The sequence below is a fragment of the Bombina bombina genome, chromosome 6 (assembly GCF_027579735.1).
Source record: "Bombina bombina isolate aBomBom1 chromosome 6, aBomBom1.pri, whole genome shotgun sequence".
NCBI lineage: Eukaryota > Metazoa > Chordata > Amphibia > Anura > Bombinatoridae > Bombina > Bombina bombina.
In genome coordinates, this window is record NC_069504.1 from 119,471,969 (window position 1) to 119,490,775 (window position 18,807).

The 18,807-nt window shown below is 35.7% G+C and overlaps 1 protein-coding gene across 1 annotated transcript in view; it reads right to left on the bottom strand.

The window, feature by feature from the left end:
* The window catches only part of LOC128664341 (mucin-19-like), a 138,813-nt gene that overhangs the window by 81,770 nt on the left and 38,236 nt on the right, over positions 1 to 18,807 (bottom strand). The window contains exons 15-22 of the mRNA XM_053719180.1: positions 16,224 to 16,347; positions 15,477 to 15,615; positions 12,681 to 12,776; positions 6,820 to 6,904; positions 6,513 to 6,647; positions 2,230 to 2,379; positions 1,910 to 2,004; positions 1,601 to 1,724 (exon numbers count right to left, since the gene is read on the bottom strand). Of these exons, the coding sequence (XP_053575155.1) occupies positions 1,601 to 1,724; positions 1,910 to 2,004; positions 2,230 to 2,379; positions 6,513 to 6,647; positions 6,820 to 6,904; positions 12,681 to 12,776; positions 15,477 to 15,615; positions 16,224 to 16,347 (948 nt within the window). The remainder of the gene's footprint in view (positions 1 to 1,600; positions 1,725 to 1,909; positions 2,005 to 2,229; positions 2,380 to 6,512; positions 6,648 to 6,819; positions 6,905 to 12,680; positions 12,777 to 15,476; positions 15,616 to 16,223; positions 16,348 to 18,807) is intronic.

Below are 18,807 nucleotides of genomic sequence, written 5' to 3' on the forward strand. Positions count from 1 at the left end.
TGTGCACTTTCTTTTTTTTTTTTTTTTACATTTTATGTCCTTCTAATAGAAAATATGCTCATGAGGCCTTTAACTTTTGCAGAAGACTTTAATGCACAATAAGATACTGACAAACAAAAAATACCAACCCCTATAAACATTTGAAGCTTTTTTCTTCTTTAAAGGGACATTAATAACTAAATAAATGCTAGATAGAATGATGCAGTCAAAGAAAAGATTAGTCTGAGAATAAAATGTAGATATATTGTTTAAAGTTTCATTAGCTGTGTAAAGTTTTAGGGGCCGATTTTTCACGCTCCGTATGGAGCTTGACGCCCCTGTTTTCGCGCAAGCCTTCAGGCTCGCCGTAACCAGCAGTTATAAAGCAGTGGTCTAAAGACTGCTACTCCATAACTTGTCCGCCTGCACTGAGGCCGTGGATAGAAATCAACCCAATCAAATACGATCGGGTTGATTGACACCCCCTGCTAGCAGCCGATTGGCGGCGAATCTGCAGGGGGTAGCATTGCACCAGCAGTTCATAAGAACCGCTGGTGCAATTATAAATGCTGAGAGCGTATGCTGTCGGCATTTATCGATGTGTGGCGGACATGATACGTTACATCGTATCATGTCTGCCCGCACTGTCATAAATCTACCGTTAGAGTCTTTGGGGCATATGCAACATTGTGCGAGCAGACATGATACGAAGTAGCGTCTCATGTTCGCTGCACATTGATAAATGCCGACAGCATACGCGGCCAATCGACCGCTAGCAGCGGGTGTCAATTAACCCAATCGTATTCGATCAGGTTGATTTCTGTCCGCTGCCTCAGATCAGACGGACAAGTTATGGAGCAGCGGTCTTTAGAGTTTGATAAATATGCCCCTATAAATCAATGTAAGCAATGTATATTAGGTTACCTTCTCTGCTGTGGCCAATTAGATACAGTTATAAATAGGTCACTAGAGTATATAGCAGTGTTCTGCACTTGCATTTCTAAGAGGAACTGAAAGCTCGCAATTAATTCATTACAGGAAAAGGAGACTAAATAAATAATGAAAGTATATTGCAGATATGTTTTTACATACAAGACTTATCATTTTAAATTACCACCTAAAAGTGTTTAATGTCTCTTTAAAGGGACACTGAAACCAATTTTTTTCTTTCGTGATTTAGATGGAGCATGCCATTTTAAGAAACTTTCTAATTAACTCCTATTATCACATTTTCTTCATTCTCTTAGTATGTTTATTTGAAAAGCATGAATGTAAGTTTAGATGCCGGCCCATTTTTGGTGAACCTGGGTTGTGCTTGCTGATTGGTCAGCACCAATAAACAAGTGTGTCCATGGTTCTAAAACACAAATTTGCTCTCTCCTTAGCCTTCTTTTTTCAAATAAAGATAGTAAGAGAATGAAGAAACTTTGATAATAGAAGTAAATTAGAAAGTTGCTTAAAATTGCATGGTCTATCTGAAACATGAAAGAAAAAATTTGGGTTCAGTATCCCTTTAATGCTAAACAGAAATGCTGTACACTTATTTATAATTTTACCCACTGGTTTTGGAGAGTGTTGCTATTCATTCTGGTAGCCAATTATTTTGGGAAAAAAAACTTACTGCAATTGTCTTTTCTCCAGTCTACTTTGATTCCGTTCTCAGCGCAAGCCATAGCATAATTTGATATTGCTGCACAGCAGGCTTGAGTAGGATCATCACTTATACAGGTTGAGTATATACATCTCTGCAAAGGCATAAAAGGTACAATAATCTTAAAAACACTATTCAAAAGAAAGCAAAGTGCTAGACAATGAATTTGAAGATAACATTGTAGGAAACTCACATTAACTATAGTTGCATTTATGTATACAGAATGCCAATGTATGCCAATTTGAGGAGCATCAATTTTATATATTTTTTTATACATACCGAATGGAATTGTGTGTAGTCCAAAATAGCATGGCATTCACTAAATGCTCCATTAATATCCGTAATCTGGGAACAATGCTCAGTTGCATAATTTTCTGTAACCATAATTTGAAACATTAGATTATCAAAGTATATTTAACTCATTTATACTTATATGTTTGCAACCAAAAATGACAGATGGATAGAAATAGGTGAATAGATTTACAACACGACAAATACAAACTTATTCAGATTGATAGATAGATAGATAGATAGATAGATAGATAGATAGATAGATAGATTTGTGGCTACAAAGTATTTTTTTGTGTGCAGGCACTTACCATTGTCCAAATTAATACAAGAAGGTGGTGTTGGATTAGGGCAAGAAGACACTTTCCAGGAGTTTGCAAATACATCAGGTGAAGACTCCAATATATTTTGACTTGATGTAAAGTCATCTTCTGCGTTATTGTTATGTGACCCACAAAGACCTATGAGAAGAGAGTAGAATAATGTTTTTAAACTTTATCTTTTATTGCCCATACAATTCTATCATCCTAATATTTGTTGTACAAGCCATCGAAAACAACCAAAACTCTTTCTATCTGTCTAACTATCTATCTTACTATCTACTGTATCTATCTATCTATCTATCTATCTATCTATCTATCTATCTATCTATCTATCTATCTATCTATCTATCTATCTATGCAAATGTACTACATAGATCCACCTTGCTGGGCGGTAGCAGCTTTGGAATAATCAAGCATCATTTAACTGAAAGTCCAAGGTGTTTTAGGGTTCCTTCCCAACTACTTGTACCACACACCTTACAACAGTGATGACTAACTTTGGCACCCCAGATGTTTTAGGACTACATTTTCAATTAACCTTAGGCTGTCTAGTTGAGCATCATAGGAAATGTAGTTCCAAAACATTGGGGGTACCAAGGTTAGTTATCACTGGCCTACACCCTCTGGGCAAATTAATTAGTGGAAAAGGAAAGAGATACATAGTTACATATTCAACTGTCCAGGCTAATCCTTACTTGCCATATATCCCAAGGGGTAATTTTAACTAATTAAGGATCAGCAGTAGTTTTCCAAGACAAAATATTGTTTTACAACTTAGGCATACTTGTATAAACTAACATTCCTATTTTTATTATGCTCAAATATTTTATATCATTTGTATAGGACAAATTGATGAGAATTCTTCATACAGTGAGTATGAACATATTCCACGCACATATTCCAGTCTCTAAATAAAGATGAAATGAAAACCATTAAACAAAACTGCATAATCAATCAAAGTCCACAGCACCACATACTGGATATTTGACGTACAGAAAACCAATGGCACTACCTGTATATTATTACAGACTCTTTACCTCTTTTATAATCCTCAACAATTGAGGTTTAATTATATGTGTGAGGGTGCTGTGTATTAAAACTTTAACATACAAGAAGCAGAGGGTTATAGAACCCCTTTTAGAAAGAATAGACTTGATAGTGAGTCTACTGAAATCTTTATATTAGAATATTAAGTTCAAAAATGAACTCATGTGTTGGGGGTTAATGTGATAAAAATAAAACTTAACTCTTATTAAATTGTAAACAGCCAATATTAAAATATTAGTGGAAAAAATAATATTAAAGACGCACATTGGAGAAGCTGACTGGATATCAATACTTTCAGAGCCTATGTAAATGATGTCCTAACTGCATCAGGAGAGGGTTATTGTTGAGTGAAAATATAAGGGAAACAATTGTTGACATATATGACCAGCACAATAGTGTTTGGATACGGTATGCAAGATATGTATTAAGATTATATGGTAATCAAAATCGGATTCAAAGATGGTATAGAGAGATTGTGTTTGTGTTAACTTAGTGTTGAATATCATATACTATAAGGCTGAAGCGTGATTGGAAATAAGCACTTTATTTGTTGTGCACACCGAACACACCCACTATTCTATGCCTCAACTAATAGTATTTAAATGATACCACCCACATTACGTACGGTATACTATTAGTGCAGTACAGTATTTTCTCCTGGAGTTACCAATTGATTAAGGTAGCATACAGAATATGTAATCAAATCTGCTAACGTAACTATTATATTTATGTAGCATATTGATATTTACCCAGCTGAGTTGTTCCAAATGTATGCACATTAATTTAGTTACATAACCTCAGCTGCTTGGTATAAATTGGTATGAAAAACTGCTATTTACATGCCACATAAAGTAATAATCTGGTGCTTGATTATCAAAGAAATACTACTAGCAAATGGAATTCTAAAAATCCTGTGTATAATAAGTGTGTTTACAATAACAGCTTAGCACATCAAAAGCTGTTTGTTGTTGAATGATTCCTACTAATACGCTAGATACCTAATAGCTTAGTCATCTATATATGTATGGTCCTCATGAATAGATATCAATACCCTCATTTTAACGTAAGTTGTGAATTAGAATATAGCTCAGAGTGAATGCGATAAATAGAAAGTTTATAGCCATTAGCTAATTAGAATACAGAAGTTGCTATTGACTCCTCACCAAATCCCTAACGAATCCCTAACACGTTTCGGCGTTGCTGGCTCTTTCAAATGGTCCACATACTGCTCTATATTAAAAGCATACTTGTTTTATTAAAGCTGCACAGATAAATATAATGCAACGTTTCGGCCCCAAAGCCTTAATCATGCATAAACTGTGTTATATTCACACCTGCCTTTTATAGGCAAACTAATCACGTTAAATTATAAACAGATGATACAAGTATTACAAGTATCCAGTCCTTTATCGTCATCTAGTGGCTTGTCCTTAACTTCAAATTTATATACAAAGCAATGAAGAAATGGAAATGTTACTACTTCACAATATAATTTGTATCAATTTTATCCATCATATCTAACTATACTAAAGACATAATAGAGAAATATAATATAAAGCAAAATTTCCATTTCATTTCCACAAATACAGAAAAATCTATTTACCTATTTAACCCCCTAGGGTACATGGTGTCTAGGTAGTATATCCAGTATGTTTCCCATTGTTTTAATCATTTTTCTCCATCTTCTCCTCCCTTAGTATTCCTAATTGGTCAACTATTTGCCATCCCAACAGACTCACATTATGACCACATTTTATGAAATGGTTAGAAACTGGGACTTGATCATCTCTGCATCTTATTTATTCTGGTTAACTTGCTCACATGCTTTTCTTGAAGATGCCTATATATATTCTGCACTCACTGAAATTATAATCATATATATGATTGTACTTGAATACAATTTGGATTATACAATTGTTTCCTGACACCCTGGCAGATGTTATTGAAGGTGAGAGTGCAAATCCTCCCTACTATATATATATACGCACATTTATATAGAAAATAGGGTATTTTATAAGATATATTTGACAAATAGAAGGTTGGTGTTCACTTCACAATTCAATACCCATAGTAGGAGAGTTACTAATAGTAAAATCATACAGAAACATTGGGACATTTTAAAAGAATGTAACAAAAGCATTGCAACTTTTCAACAAAAACCTATAACGGCATTCAGGAGAGTAAAAATCTACACTGTACTTGTAAGGACTGATGTATGCCCAGAAAGAAAAATATGCCAGAGTTATAGCACTCAGAAGTCCTTAGACTGTTACCCCTGTTTGGAATGTTCTAACTGCAACTCGATGATTAAAGGCAAAGAATTTATACACCTGAAAACAGGCCATAAATGTTATATTTAGAAACAATTGTATAAACTGTGTAAAGCACTTCCTTTGATAGAGATCACTGCCAGCTCAGGTCCTCCTCAACTGTATATAGAGTATTAGATTTAAGTATGGCGGTGCTGTGTCTCTTAGGAATTAAGCTGAATATCCCTCCTTGCTTCTCCGGTTAAATTAGGTCTCTTTAACCTCCAAAAGATAATAGCCCAACATAGTGTAGTAACATCACACAAAGGGGTGAACCAATGGAAGATACTCACAGGATTTAAAATGAAGATCAGCTTTATTACCGGAATTACCAGCAAGACATCAATGGGATATGGCTTAATAAAAGTTAAAAGCTCAATAAGCCCAATGAGCTTTTAACTTTTGGTTTTAAATAAAACTTTTATTAAGCCATATCCCATTGATGTCTTGCTGGTGATTCTGGCAATAACATTTTCTTCATTTTAAATCCTGTGAGTATCTTCCATTGGTTCACCCCTTTGTGTGATGTTACTACACTATTTTTGGGCTATTATCTTTTGGAGGTTTTAGAGACCTGATTTGACTGGAGAAGCAAGGAGGGATATTCAGCTTGATTCCTAAGAGACACAGCGCCATCATACTTACATCTGTTACATACATTTTATATTAATGGTTATTTCACATGTACTACAGCCTATGTTATATCTCTTATAAAATGCCAATTTTTCCAAATCACCTGAGTTTTATTATAGTCATAGTAATGAAGATGCTACAGGTAACTGAGATAGTCATGTATTTGAAATACCATGAAAAGAAGTAGGGATTACAATTTCAGTAAACATCAATCAACATAACAGATACATCTGGTTCATATAAATCCAAACAAAAGTAACTCTCCTTTAGAATATATCTTACCTTTTGTATCACTTAATCCTTCTTTTGGAACAGATATATACACCTGCATTTTAGGGATGATCTGTATTACAAGAAGAGGGCCATTGCTAATTTGTATTTGCCAATAACCACCTAAACGGTATAGCTGTAGTTGGTCTGCAAAAAAAATACATTTTAAATAATTAATCTGTACATGCATAGGTGAAAATGTATATATATATATATATATATATATATATATATATATATATATATATATATATATATATATATATATATATATATATACACTGTATATAAATATATATATATATTATTATTTATTTACCTGACTCATAAAATTTGGGGTTTTTCACATCAGAATTTGAAAGTGCTCCATCCTTGCTAAAAACAAATGTTTGTTTATCCTTTCCCTAGTAGAAAAAAGGAGAAACACATTATTTATTGTCTTTAGTTCTTCTAATAGGAATTGGTACAATAAAAACTATTTGTGATTTTTGAATATTTCATTTAAATGAAGAAAGTTCCAAGTAAGCAAGGTAAAGCATTTTATATGACATTTTATAAAGAGATACCACTTTAAAGGGATACTAAACTCACATTTTGTTCTTTCATGATTCAGATAGAGTATGCAATTTTAAGCAACTTTCTAATATACTGCTATTATCATTTTTTCTTCATTCTCTTGCTATCTTTATTTGAAAAAGCAGGAATGTAAGTTAAGGAGCTTGCCCATATTTGGTTCAGCAACCTGGATAGCATTTGCTGATTGGTGGCTACATTTAGCCACCAATGAGCAAGCGTAACCCAATGAGCAAGCGCAGGTGTGCAATTAACCAAAGAGATATGTGTGTATGTCTCTTTAAGGGATTTGAACAATGAGAATATTGTTATAGTGGGAACATATGTTTGTTGGGTTATCAATGTGGCTATTTTTTATTAGTGTAAAAGTGCTTCTTATATAGCGCTAGTTTAACAAGCGCCCATTAAAGTGGCTGATTAACACTACTGCAAGCTTGTGGTAGCACTTTGCGCTAGAGTTAATTAACCAGAGGTCAGGTTAATTAAATAAATGTCCCCCCAATTTGGCCCAAAATACAGTGTAAGGTTCCTTTATAATATTTTTTTTTATTAAAATAACTGCAGTTATAAGGGGTTAAAGTGAGAGTGTGTGGGGTGTTACAAAAAAATCAGCACTGAAAACTGCCTTTACATTGCGGTCTATGGGGACCGTGTTTAAACTGTAAATATATATGTACTAGTCCTAAAGCTCGTTCACACGGGCCATTTTTTGCAGTAGAGCGGTCCCACCCCTTGCTCTCGCTCTCTCCCCCTCTCTTTTGCACTCTCTCTCCCCCTCTCTTTTGTGCTCTCTCCCCCTCTCTTTTGCACTCTCTCCCCCTCTCTTTTGCGCTCTCTCATGCTCCACCTCTCTTTTGCTCTCTCTCTCCCCCCTCTCTTTTGCTCTCTCTCTCCCCCTCTCTTTTGCTCTCTCTCCCCCTTCTATTTTGCTGTCTCTCCACCTCTCTTTTGAGCTCTCTCCCCCTCTCTTTTGCGCTCTCTACCATACTCTTTTGTGCTCTCTCCCCCTCTCTTTTGTGCTCTCTCCCCCTCTCTTTTGCGCTCTCTCCCCCTCTCTTTTGCGCTCTCTTTCACTCCACCTCTCTTTTGCTCTCTGTCTCCCCCCTCTCTTTTGCTCCCTCTCTCCCCCTCTCTTTTGCTTTCTCTCCCCCTCTCTTTTGCTCTCTCTCCGCCTCTCTTTTGCACTCTCTCTCCCCCTCTCTTTTACGCTCTCCCCCCTCTCTTTTGTGTTCTCTCTTTTGCGCTCACTCTCTCCCCCTCTCTTTTGCGCTCTCTCCCCCTCTCTTTTGCGCTCTCTCTCTCCGCCTCTCTTCTGCGCTCTCTCTCCCCCCTCTATTTTGCGCTCTCTCTCCCCCCTCTCTTTTGCTCCCTCTCTCCCCTTCTCCCCATCTCTTTTGCTCTCTCTCCACCTCTCTTTTGCGCTCTCTCTCCCCCTCTCTTTTACGCTCTCTCCCCCTCTCTTTTGCATTCTCTCTCTTTTGCACTCTCTCTCCACCCCTCTTTTGCGCGCTCTCTCTCCCCCTCTCTTTTGCTCTCTCTCTTTCCCCCCTCTCTTCCCATCGACCACGCCCACGCTCCCACCCGGCCACGCCCACTTTTGCCGCAACAGCATGACAGGTAAGGCCAGGTGTGTTTGTCCTCATGCTGTCTCTACTGCGCATGACAGCTTTTGACAAACACACTTGGCCTTTTATATAATAGGATATGCTTATATACATACATATTTATGTGTTGATATGTGTAATTACACTTATAAACACATAAATATATATGTAGATATTTATATACAAATATATATTTTATATTTGCTGCCCAGAGCTGTATGACTTACCCCCCTTCGCTGCACTAGGTTCTGTGCCGTGTCTATCGGCATTAAAAAGAGGCTCCCATTGGAGCCTATGGAAGCGTTCTCTCGTCAGCAAATATAAAATATATATAATGTAAATGAATATAATATATATATATACACTTAATATCTAATACCAGTGCACATTTGCGTGTGCTGGTATTATGAGTGTAGCAGAAATATCACGCTTGCTCCACTAATTGATTAAACAGGTAGCATTTGTATCGGTTTGGTGACATTACTGCCTAACATCATCTAATATGGTGATGGGTAACTTCAGTGTGTTCTTGCTGTGTGCTAAATCAATGTACAAAAAATGTGGTGTACTCAGTAGTAAGTTGGAAAGTGTTGTCTGGGGTTTATTAGGTCATTTTTGCTACATTCGCTAAGTGAAAAATGATCCTGTTAATGTGTCATTAAATATTGAGAAAGCCAAACAGGACTGGCACACGTTAAAGGGACAGTCAAGTCAAAATTAAACATTAATGATTTAAATAGAGCGAGCAATTTTAAACAACTTTCCAATTCACTTCCATTATCTAAATGTACACAATATTTTTATATGCACACTTTTTGAGGCACCAGCTTCTACTGAGCATGTGCAAGATTCACATGATATTAAAATATGCATTTTGTGATAGGCTGACAGCTATCATATGATGCATTAGGAAGGAAATATAACTAACTATGGCCTAGATTTAGAGTTTGGCGGTAGCCATGAAAACCAGCGTTAGAGGCTCCTAACGCTGGTTTTAGGCTACCTCCGGTATTTTGAGTCACTCAAAAAAGGGTCTAACGCTCACTTTTCAGCCGCGACTTTTCCATACCGCAGATCCCCTTACGTAAATTGCGTATACTATCTTTTCAATGGTATTTTTCTAACTCCGGTATTTAGAGTCGCGTCTGAAGTGAGCGTTAGAAATCTAACGACAAAACTCCAGCCGCAGAAAAAAGTCAGTAGTTAAGAGCTTTCTGGGCTAACGCCGGTTTATAAAGCTCTTAACTACTGTACTCTAAAGTACACAAACACCCATAAACTACCTATGTACCCCTAAACCGAGGTCCCCCCACATCGCCGCAACTCGATTAAATTTTTTTAACCCCTAATCTGCCGACCGCCAACTACGTTATCCTTATGTACCCCTAATCTGCTGCCCCTTACACCGCCGACCCCTATATTATATTTATTAACCCCTAATCTGCCCCCCACAATGTCGCCGCCAGCTACCTACACTTATTAACCCCTAATCTGCCGTCCGCACGCCGCCGCCAGCTACATTATCCCTATGTACCCCTAATCTGCTGCCCTAACATTGCCGACCCCTATATTATATTTATTAACCCCTAACCTGCCCCCCACAACGTCGCCGCCACCTACCTACAATAATTAACCCCTAATCTGCCGACCGCAAAGAGCCACCAGCTACATTATAGCTATGTACCCCTAATCTGCTGCCCCTAACACCGCCGACCCCTATATTATATTATGATCGGAACAGCCAATAGAATGCGAGCTCAATCTGATTGGCTGATTGGATCAGCCAATCGGATTGAACTTGATTCTGATTGGCTGATTCCATCAGCCAATCATAATATTCCTACCTTAATTCCGATTGGCTGATAGAATCCTATCAGCCAATCGGAATTCGAGGGACGCCATCTTGGATGACGTCCCTTAAAGGAACCGTCATTCTTCAGTTGGACGTCACCGGATGAAGATGGGTCCGCGGTGGAGGTCTTCAGGATGGAGCCAGTCCTCATCGGATGAAGATAGAAGATGCCGCTTGGAAGAAGATGGTTGCCGGTCCGGATCTACTCTTCTTCCCGGATAGGATGAAGACTTTGGACCCTCTTCTGGACTTCTTCAGTGGATGTCTAGCCCCCGCTTGGGTTGGATGAAGATATCGGAGCCAGGACGGATTGGTGTGATACCCGGTGAGGTGAAGACAAGGTAGGATGATCTTCAGGGGCTTAGTGTTAGGTTTATTTAAGGGGGGTTTGGGTTAGATTAGGGGTATGTGGGTGGTGGGTTGTAATGTTGGGGGGGGGGTATTGTATGTTTTTTTTTTACAGGCAAAAGAGCTGAACTTCTTGGGGCATGCCCCGCAAAGGGCCCTGTTCAGGGCTGGTAAGGTAAAAGAGCTTTGAACTTTAGTAATTTAGAATAGGGTAGGGCATTTTTTATTTTGGGGGGCTTTGTTATTTTATTAGGGGGCTTAGAGTAGGTGTAATTAGTTTAAAATTGTTGTAAGATTTTCCTTATATTTGTAAATATTTTTTTATTTTTTGTAACTTAGTTCTTTTTTATTTTTTGTACTTTAGTTAGTTTATTTCATTGTAGTTATTTGTAGATATTGTATTTAATTAATTTATTGATAGTGTAGTGTTAGGTTTAATTGTAGGTAATTGTAGATATTTTATTTAATTAATTTAATGATAGTGTAGTGTTAGGTTTAATTGTAACTTAGGTTAGGATTTATTTTACAGGTAATTTTGTTATTATTTTAACTAGGTAACTATTAAATAGTTCTTAACTATTTAATAGCTATTGTACCTGGTTAAAATAATTACAAAGTTACCTGTAAAATAAATATTAATCCTAAAATAGCTATAATATAATTATAATTTATAGTGTAGCTATATTAGGATTTATTTTACAGGTAAGTATTTAGCTTTAAATAGGAATAATTTATTTAATAAGAGATAATTAATTTCGTTAGATGTAAATTATATTTAACTTAGGGGGGTGTTAGTGTTAGGTTTAGACTTAGCTTTAGGGGTTAATACATTTATTAGAATAGCGGTGAGCTCCAGTCGGCAGATTAGGGGTTAATAATTGAAGTTAGGTGTCGGCGATGTTAGGGAGGGCAGATTAGGGGTTAATACTATTTATTATAGGGTTAGTGAGGCGGATTAGGGGTTAATAACTTTATTATAGTAGCGCTCAGGTCCGCTCGGCAGATTAGGGGTTAATAAGTGTAAGGTTAGGGGTGTTTAGACTCGGGGTACATGTTAGAGTGTTAGGTGCAGACGTAGGAAGTGTTTCCGCATAGCAAACAATGGGGCTGCGTTAGGAGCTGAACGCGGCTTTTTTGCAGGTGTTAGGTTTTTTTTCAGCTCAAACAGCCCCATTGTTTCCTATGGGGGAATCGTGCACGAGCACGTTTTTGAGGCTGGCCGCGTCCGTAAGCAACTCTGGTATCGAGAGTTGAAGCTGCGTTAAATATGCTCTACGCTCCTTTTTTGGAGCCTAACGCAGCCTTTATGTGGACTCTCAATACCAGAGTTATTTTTATGGTGCGGCCAGAAAAAAGCCAGCGTTAGCTTTTCGGGTCGTTACCGACAAAACTCTAAATCTAGCCGTTAGACATTTGTCAGAAAAATATCTACAATTCATTTGAAATTCAAACTAAGGACTTTTGCATAGTATTGTTATAATGCATTTATTAATGATGCGATTATACTAAGTTTAGTGGTCCTTTAAGTACAGAGCCATTTTTAACTGAATTGATAATGAAACTGGCTGATTGTGATCATGTCAACTTGAAAGGGGTTAATCTTGAGTCATTAACATGTTCGTAATCAAGCCCATATTTCTTCCTTACCAAATATCACTTCTTCTGCAATTAGGTACTACTATTTTAAAAAATAATAATAATTTCCACCTAAAAGTGATAATTTTTTTCATCAGGATTTTGTACAAAATGTTATACTAAAAGAGTTGCTGCAAATAAAAGCCAATTTTATAATTTTATGCTTACCTTTGGACAACTGAGAGTTACACTGTTTATGTAAGTTGTTGCCTGTGCAGATGTTGTCTGTCCTAGTTCAAGATAAATTAACCAAGAATCTTCTTGCTGTTTAATAAACAACAAAAACACCCAGAGTATAAACAAAATGTAAATATCATACAACAGAATAGATCATATCAGACTAAGAAATAAAACATTTTTAAACAACAGTCTTATATGTACACTATTTTATACAAAATAAACGCATTTAATTAACTGCAATTTACATTGTTCTATATATTAAAATATTTCATTCAATTATTGCCCATATAACTAAAATGTTAACCGACGTATTTTGCTACAGTTGTAGTTAAGTCAAACAAGAGAAGATGTTTGATTTTCATGAAGCAAGGAAGTGTTCAAAGGTGTCATGACGTTTCCTCTATCCAGGAAATTTAGGAAAATAATAAAAATAGGAAAAATGTATATAAAATCCTGAACTCTGTCACTGTCACCAAAACCACCAGTGCACTGTCTGCTGTATATGTGTTAATGGGTATGACTCATTAATAGACACACCAGACACTCTAAAGTGAATTGTGAACCACTGCGCCCTTTCCGGGCAGAAAGGAACAACACTAAATATTCAATATATAAAAAATAAAATCACAATGTATTCGATCAGAGTATTGTTAAAATAAACCATAAAAACAAAACACAGTATGGATTATTTTAACAATATGATTAAATACATTGTGATTTTATTTTTTATATATTTGATATTTGATGTTCTTTTTAGACTGGAAGGGTGCGGTGGTTCACAGTTCTGGTGTGTATTAAGTTTAATTCAAACACTGTAAAAGGGACTGGTGCTTTTAAACCACTGATCTTTTGAAAAATTGTTAGCGCTTTTACCAGATTTTTCTTTTGTTAATTATTTGGGTTTGTGATGCATTTTACAGTAGCAAATAAATATAAAAAAATATTTGTTAAGATAAGTAATAATTGTATTGTCTGCAAGAAAAGAAAGATAAAATATAGACCCTTATGTTCACACCTTACCACACTGTAATCTTTCTAAATACCACAGATTGAGCTAATGAGCCTAATATTTTTTAAATTGAGTCTTGGAGATTTGTGACCCTTAAAGGGACATTATACACTCATTTTTTCTTTGCATTAATGTTTTGTAGATGATCTATTTATATAGCCCATAAAGGTTTTTTACAAAATAAATGTATAGTTTTGCTTATTTTTAAATGACATTGCTCTGATTTTCAGACTCCTAACCAAGCCCCAAAGTTTTATGTGAATACTGTCAGCTACCTTCTCCAGCTTGCTCCTGTTTGTGTAAAGGGTCTTTTCATATGCAAAAGAAGGGGGAGGGGGGAGTGTCTTATTTGCCACTTGCAGTGGGCTTTCCAACTACCTTTTAAACAGAGCCAAACTGACAGCTTCTAAGTAAGTTTTTAAACAGTTTTATACCAGATTTTTATATCAGTATCTGTGCATCTTATTCTTTATAGTAGTGTCTATTACATGCAGTTATATGAAAATGAGTGTATACTGTCCATTTAAGTATATGTATTGCAGGCAATCCAACAGGAAACAATCTGCTCTCTTTGCCTATAGTTAAATAGTTATACCTTGCTTCCTAGGTCATACTGTTCAAACTCTGCATATTGGGTATGCGGTATCTGTTGTTCAGATCAGAACTGAGTGTAATTTCGGAGCTGGACTATCATATTGAATGGGATTAGACTAATAAAATGCATGAGAGAAAGGCAAAGTTCATCTTAATGGGATAGTCTACTCAAAATTAAAGTTTCATGATTCAGATAGAGCATGCAATTTTAGACAACTTTCTAATTTACTCTTTTTATCAATTTTTCTTCCTTCCATTTTATTTGAAAAAGCAAGAATGTAAGCTTAGAAGCTAGACCATTTTTGGTTTAGCACCTGGGTAGCGCTTGCTGATTGGTGCTTAAATGTAGTCACAGTAAACAGAGTGTCCAGGACCAATCAGCTAAATCGGGTGCACGCTGCAGGGTCCTGTATTCACCCCAGTATAATCAATGTATAAAAGACAGCAGCACTACTTCTTCACAGCAAAGTTATGTATTTATTAGGACATAACCAACAGAGTACAACAACTTTTCTGTCTACATGACCTTAATCATGTAGCCACCAATAAGCAAATGCTACCCAGGTGCTAAACCAAAAAATGAGCCAGCTCCTAAGCTTACATTCCAGCATTTTCAAATAAAGATATCAAGAGAATCAAGAATGCTCTATCTGAATCATGAAAGAAAAAATGTGGGTTTCATATCCATTTAAAGAGGGTTAACCTGTCTTTATAACATCTAGCTTCTAATCATTGGTGACAATCTCGGTCTCTAAATATCCTACTTTGCGCACCACAGCTTCAAAAATAATTGTTTGATTACTTTAAAAAGTGCCTTATATTTCTAAGCTGTAAATCTAAAGTAAACCTTTTTTTTTTTAAGAATTTAACTATTATAAAGTGATTATTGTAAAGATGGTATAGCAGTCTCAGAAGTGTGTATCAGTCACTCAAACAGCAGTGTTTTTGAGCTCAGCGTATTTTTCATGAAATACAAAAGATCTCGGTATTGGTAATCGTAGAGTAGAAATTATAAAGGTTGTTCACAAGGATCATTGCTGATTATAAAATTTAGAAACAATATGGTCCTTGCAAATAATAATACCAATAATAACCAATGTCTTTGTCGATTTGATCTCTAAATATTAGATTAAGTCTGTGTATATACTAATATTTATTTTAATAACAACAATTACACATACGTAAGATAATAAATATTGACAGTCCCCATGTAAGTTGAATGTTTTGCCATCGAAGGTTGTAACATATATCCCTTGCTCCACTTTGCATGTGCCAGGGCATCTCCCTTTAGTACAAGACCATATTCCACCTTCACATGTGCTGTTAAAAGATTAAAATAGGATAAATTAGGGAAACAGCATGTTATAAATTACCATCTCATTGATAACGTGTTTGTTTTTCTTAAAGTTCATCACTTACGTGTGCACTCAGTCACACACAACCATGAACATGAATTATCTGCTTGCTAAAACACTCAAATGCAAAGTAATTATCTATCTACCTATCTATCATCTATCTATCTATTATCTATCTAAAATAATCAAAATGGTGGGGGAGTCTGGACTCACATTTATAATCCACAACTGCCAGGGTGTCAGGATCAAATATAAAGTGAATCCACACTCACTAGACTTGAAACCATCAATAACATTTATTGTAAAGATTGTTGCATTTCAAAACTATAGATATATTTAGATATATAATGTATATATATATATATATATATATATATATATATATACACACACACACACACATTCTTGTCTAAATTAATATTTTAATGTGTGCAGTCTTGTAGGTCTAGTTACAGATGAAAAAACTGAATAATGTAGAATTTGTTCAATCGATAGATGCTTTAATTTACCCTATAGTTATACAAGGTATAATGTTACAAAACAGCTGGTAAATGTTTGTGCAAGGATCTTTACCACTCTGAGCTGCAAACACTTTTTCTTTTTTCTCCTGACGAGTAGATTTTTCCTCCGTATGAGCATGGGCAATCAGCCACAGCAGTGCACGCATTGCTTCCACTAATGTCATCAACAACTTGACCTAAGAGATAAAAAATAAATAAATAAAACAATATATTTACAACAAAGCTTGTTCCTAAAACAACCATATTCAACATATGCCATTGTAATGGTGTTACCAAAATGATGTGCAAAATTGTACAAAATATTGTCTGCATTATTTGTCAACATTATATTGACACATGGTATTACTATATATTATGGTCAAGGCTAGAGAAGTAGGGTTAGGAATTAGGGAAAGAGTTTTTTAGTGAATATGGTTGTGGTTAAGGAAATCAGATATGTTAGATTTAGAGCTAGAGATTTTGACTAGAGTAAGGGGTTATGATTAATTTGACATTGTCTTTGAATGTGTCTACATGATAATGACATGATAATATATTGTGGTCAGGGGTAGAGGAGCAAGATTAAAGGGTCACGAAACTCAAGCATGTTCTTTTATGACTCAGATAGAGAATACAATTTTAAGCAATGTTCTAATTTACTTCTATTATCAAATTTGCTTTGTTCTTTTGTTATTCTTTGTTGAAGAGATACCTAGGTAGGTAGTGTGCACATGCTTGGAGCATTACATGACAATAAATAGGGCTGCCATCTAGTGCTCTTGCTAATGTATAACATTGTTGTAAAACCGCTGTCATATAGTACTGCAGACACGTGCACACTCCTGAACTTACAGTTCTGCTTTTCAACAAAGGATAACAAGAAAACAGCAACATTTTGATAATAGAAATAAATTGTAAATTATCTAAATCATGAAAGAAAAAATATTGAGTTTAATGTCCCTTTAAGGTTTAGGGAAAGTGGACTCTTTTTTTAAGTGAGTAGGGTTATGGTTAAAGAAAGTATTAGTTGTAATTGTGCTACTACACTGAGCAAATACAGATTATATGTCAATTATAGTAATTATTTATATTTGATTACTTGTTTATTTTTTATCTTGTGACATAAAAAGAAAATGCCAGACATTCTTAGAGAACTGTTGAATTAAAGGGACATTGTACTATAAAAAGTGATGCTGTAATGCTATATGTGTTTAAACCCTGCAAAGGTCCCAAGAGGAAACTGATGCTGATCCAATCAGCTGAGCTAGTTGCACTGCTGAATCGCTGCAACTAGCGCGGTTCATTGGATCAGCAACAGTTTTTTTCTCTGGACCAAAAGTGCTTGGAGGATCCCAAGCATGTGTTTAACTGCTTTGCAGAGGTCAAACACATAGCATTACAGCATCGCTAGTGTTAAAATTACACGCTCTAATGGATTGGTGCATGTAATTTTAATTAAAAACTATAATTAATATGTTTACAATGGTCCATTTTACCTGCTAGAGTGTATATAATTGTTTGCACAAAGCTCATTTACCTTTATTTTGTTATTTGAAATAGCTGCTTTAGCCTGTTGAAAGCACTACCTACTCTATAAAATATGAATAACCAACATACTCTCTATAGAAAAGATATATAAACAGGAGTCAATACCACTAAAACATTTTCACAGTGGGGGGATAGGAGAGAGACAGGTATTTGTATCTGATATAGCTGGTGGCGCCCAGCAATAATTGGCATTTCAATACCTAACTATCACCTAGATTTCGAGTTTTGCGTTAGAGGCTGTGCGATGCTAACAAGCAGCTTTCCCACTCTGCTCACTTACCTGCAGCGCTGGTATTACGAGTTTTCAGAAACCCGTCGTTAAAAGACAAGAAGTGAGCGTTGAGCAAAATTTTGCTCCAAATCTCACTTCAATACCAGCACTGCTTAAGTCAGCGGTGAGCTGGTATAACGTACTCGTGCACGATTTCCCCATAGGGATCAACGGGGAGTGCCGGCTGAAAAAAGTCTAACACCTGCCAAAAAACAGCGTAAAACTCAGTAACGCAGCCCCATTGATTCCTATGGGGAAATAAAATTTATGTCTACACCTAACACCTTAACATGAACCCGAGTCTAAACACCACTAATCTTACACTTATTAACCCCTAATCTGCCACCCCCAACATCGCTGATACCTACATTATATTATTAACCCCTAATCTGCCACTTCGGACACCGCCGACACCTACATTATAGTTATGAACCCCTAATCTGCTGCCTCCAACATCGCCGACACCTACATTATATTTATTAACCTCTAATCTGCCGCTGTCACTATACTAAATGTATTAACCCCTAAACCTAAGTCTAACCCTAAACCTTACACCCCCTAACTTAAATAGAATTACAATAAATCTAAATAAAATTACTATAATTAACTACATTATTCCTATTTAAAACTAAATAGTTACCTATAAAATAAACCCTAAGATAGCTAATAGTTACATTGTAGCTATCTTAGGGTATTATTTTACAGGCAAGTTTGTATTTATTTTAACTAGGTAGAATAGTTATTAAATAGTTATTAACTATTTAATAACTACTTAGCTAAAATAAATACAAATTTACCTGTAAAATAAAACCTAACCTAAGTTACAATAACACCTAAC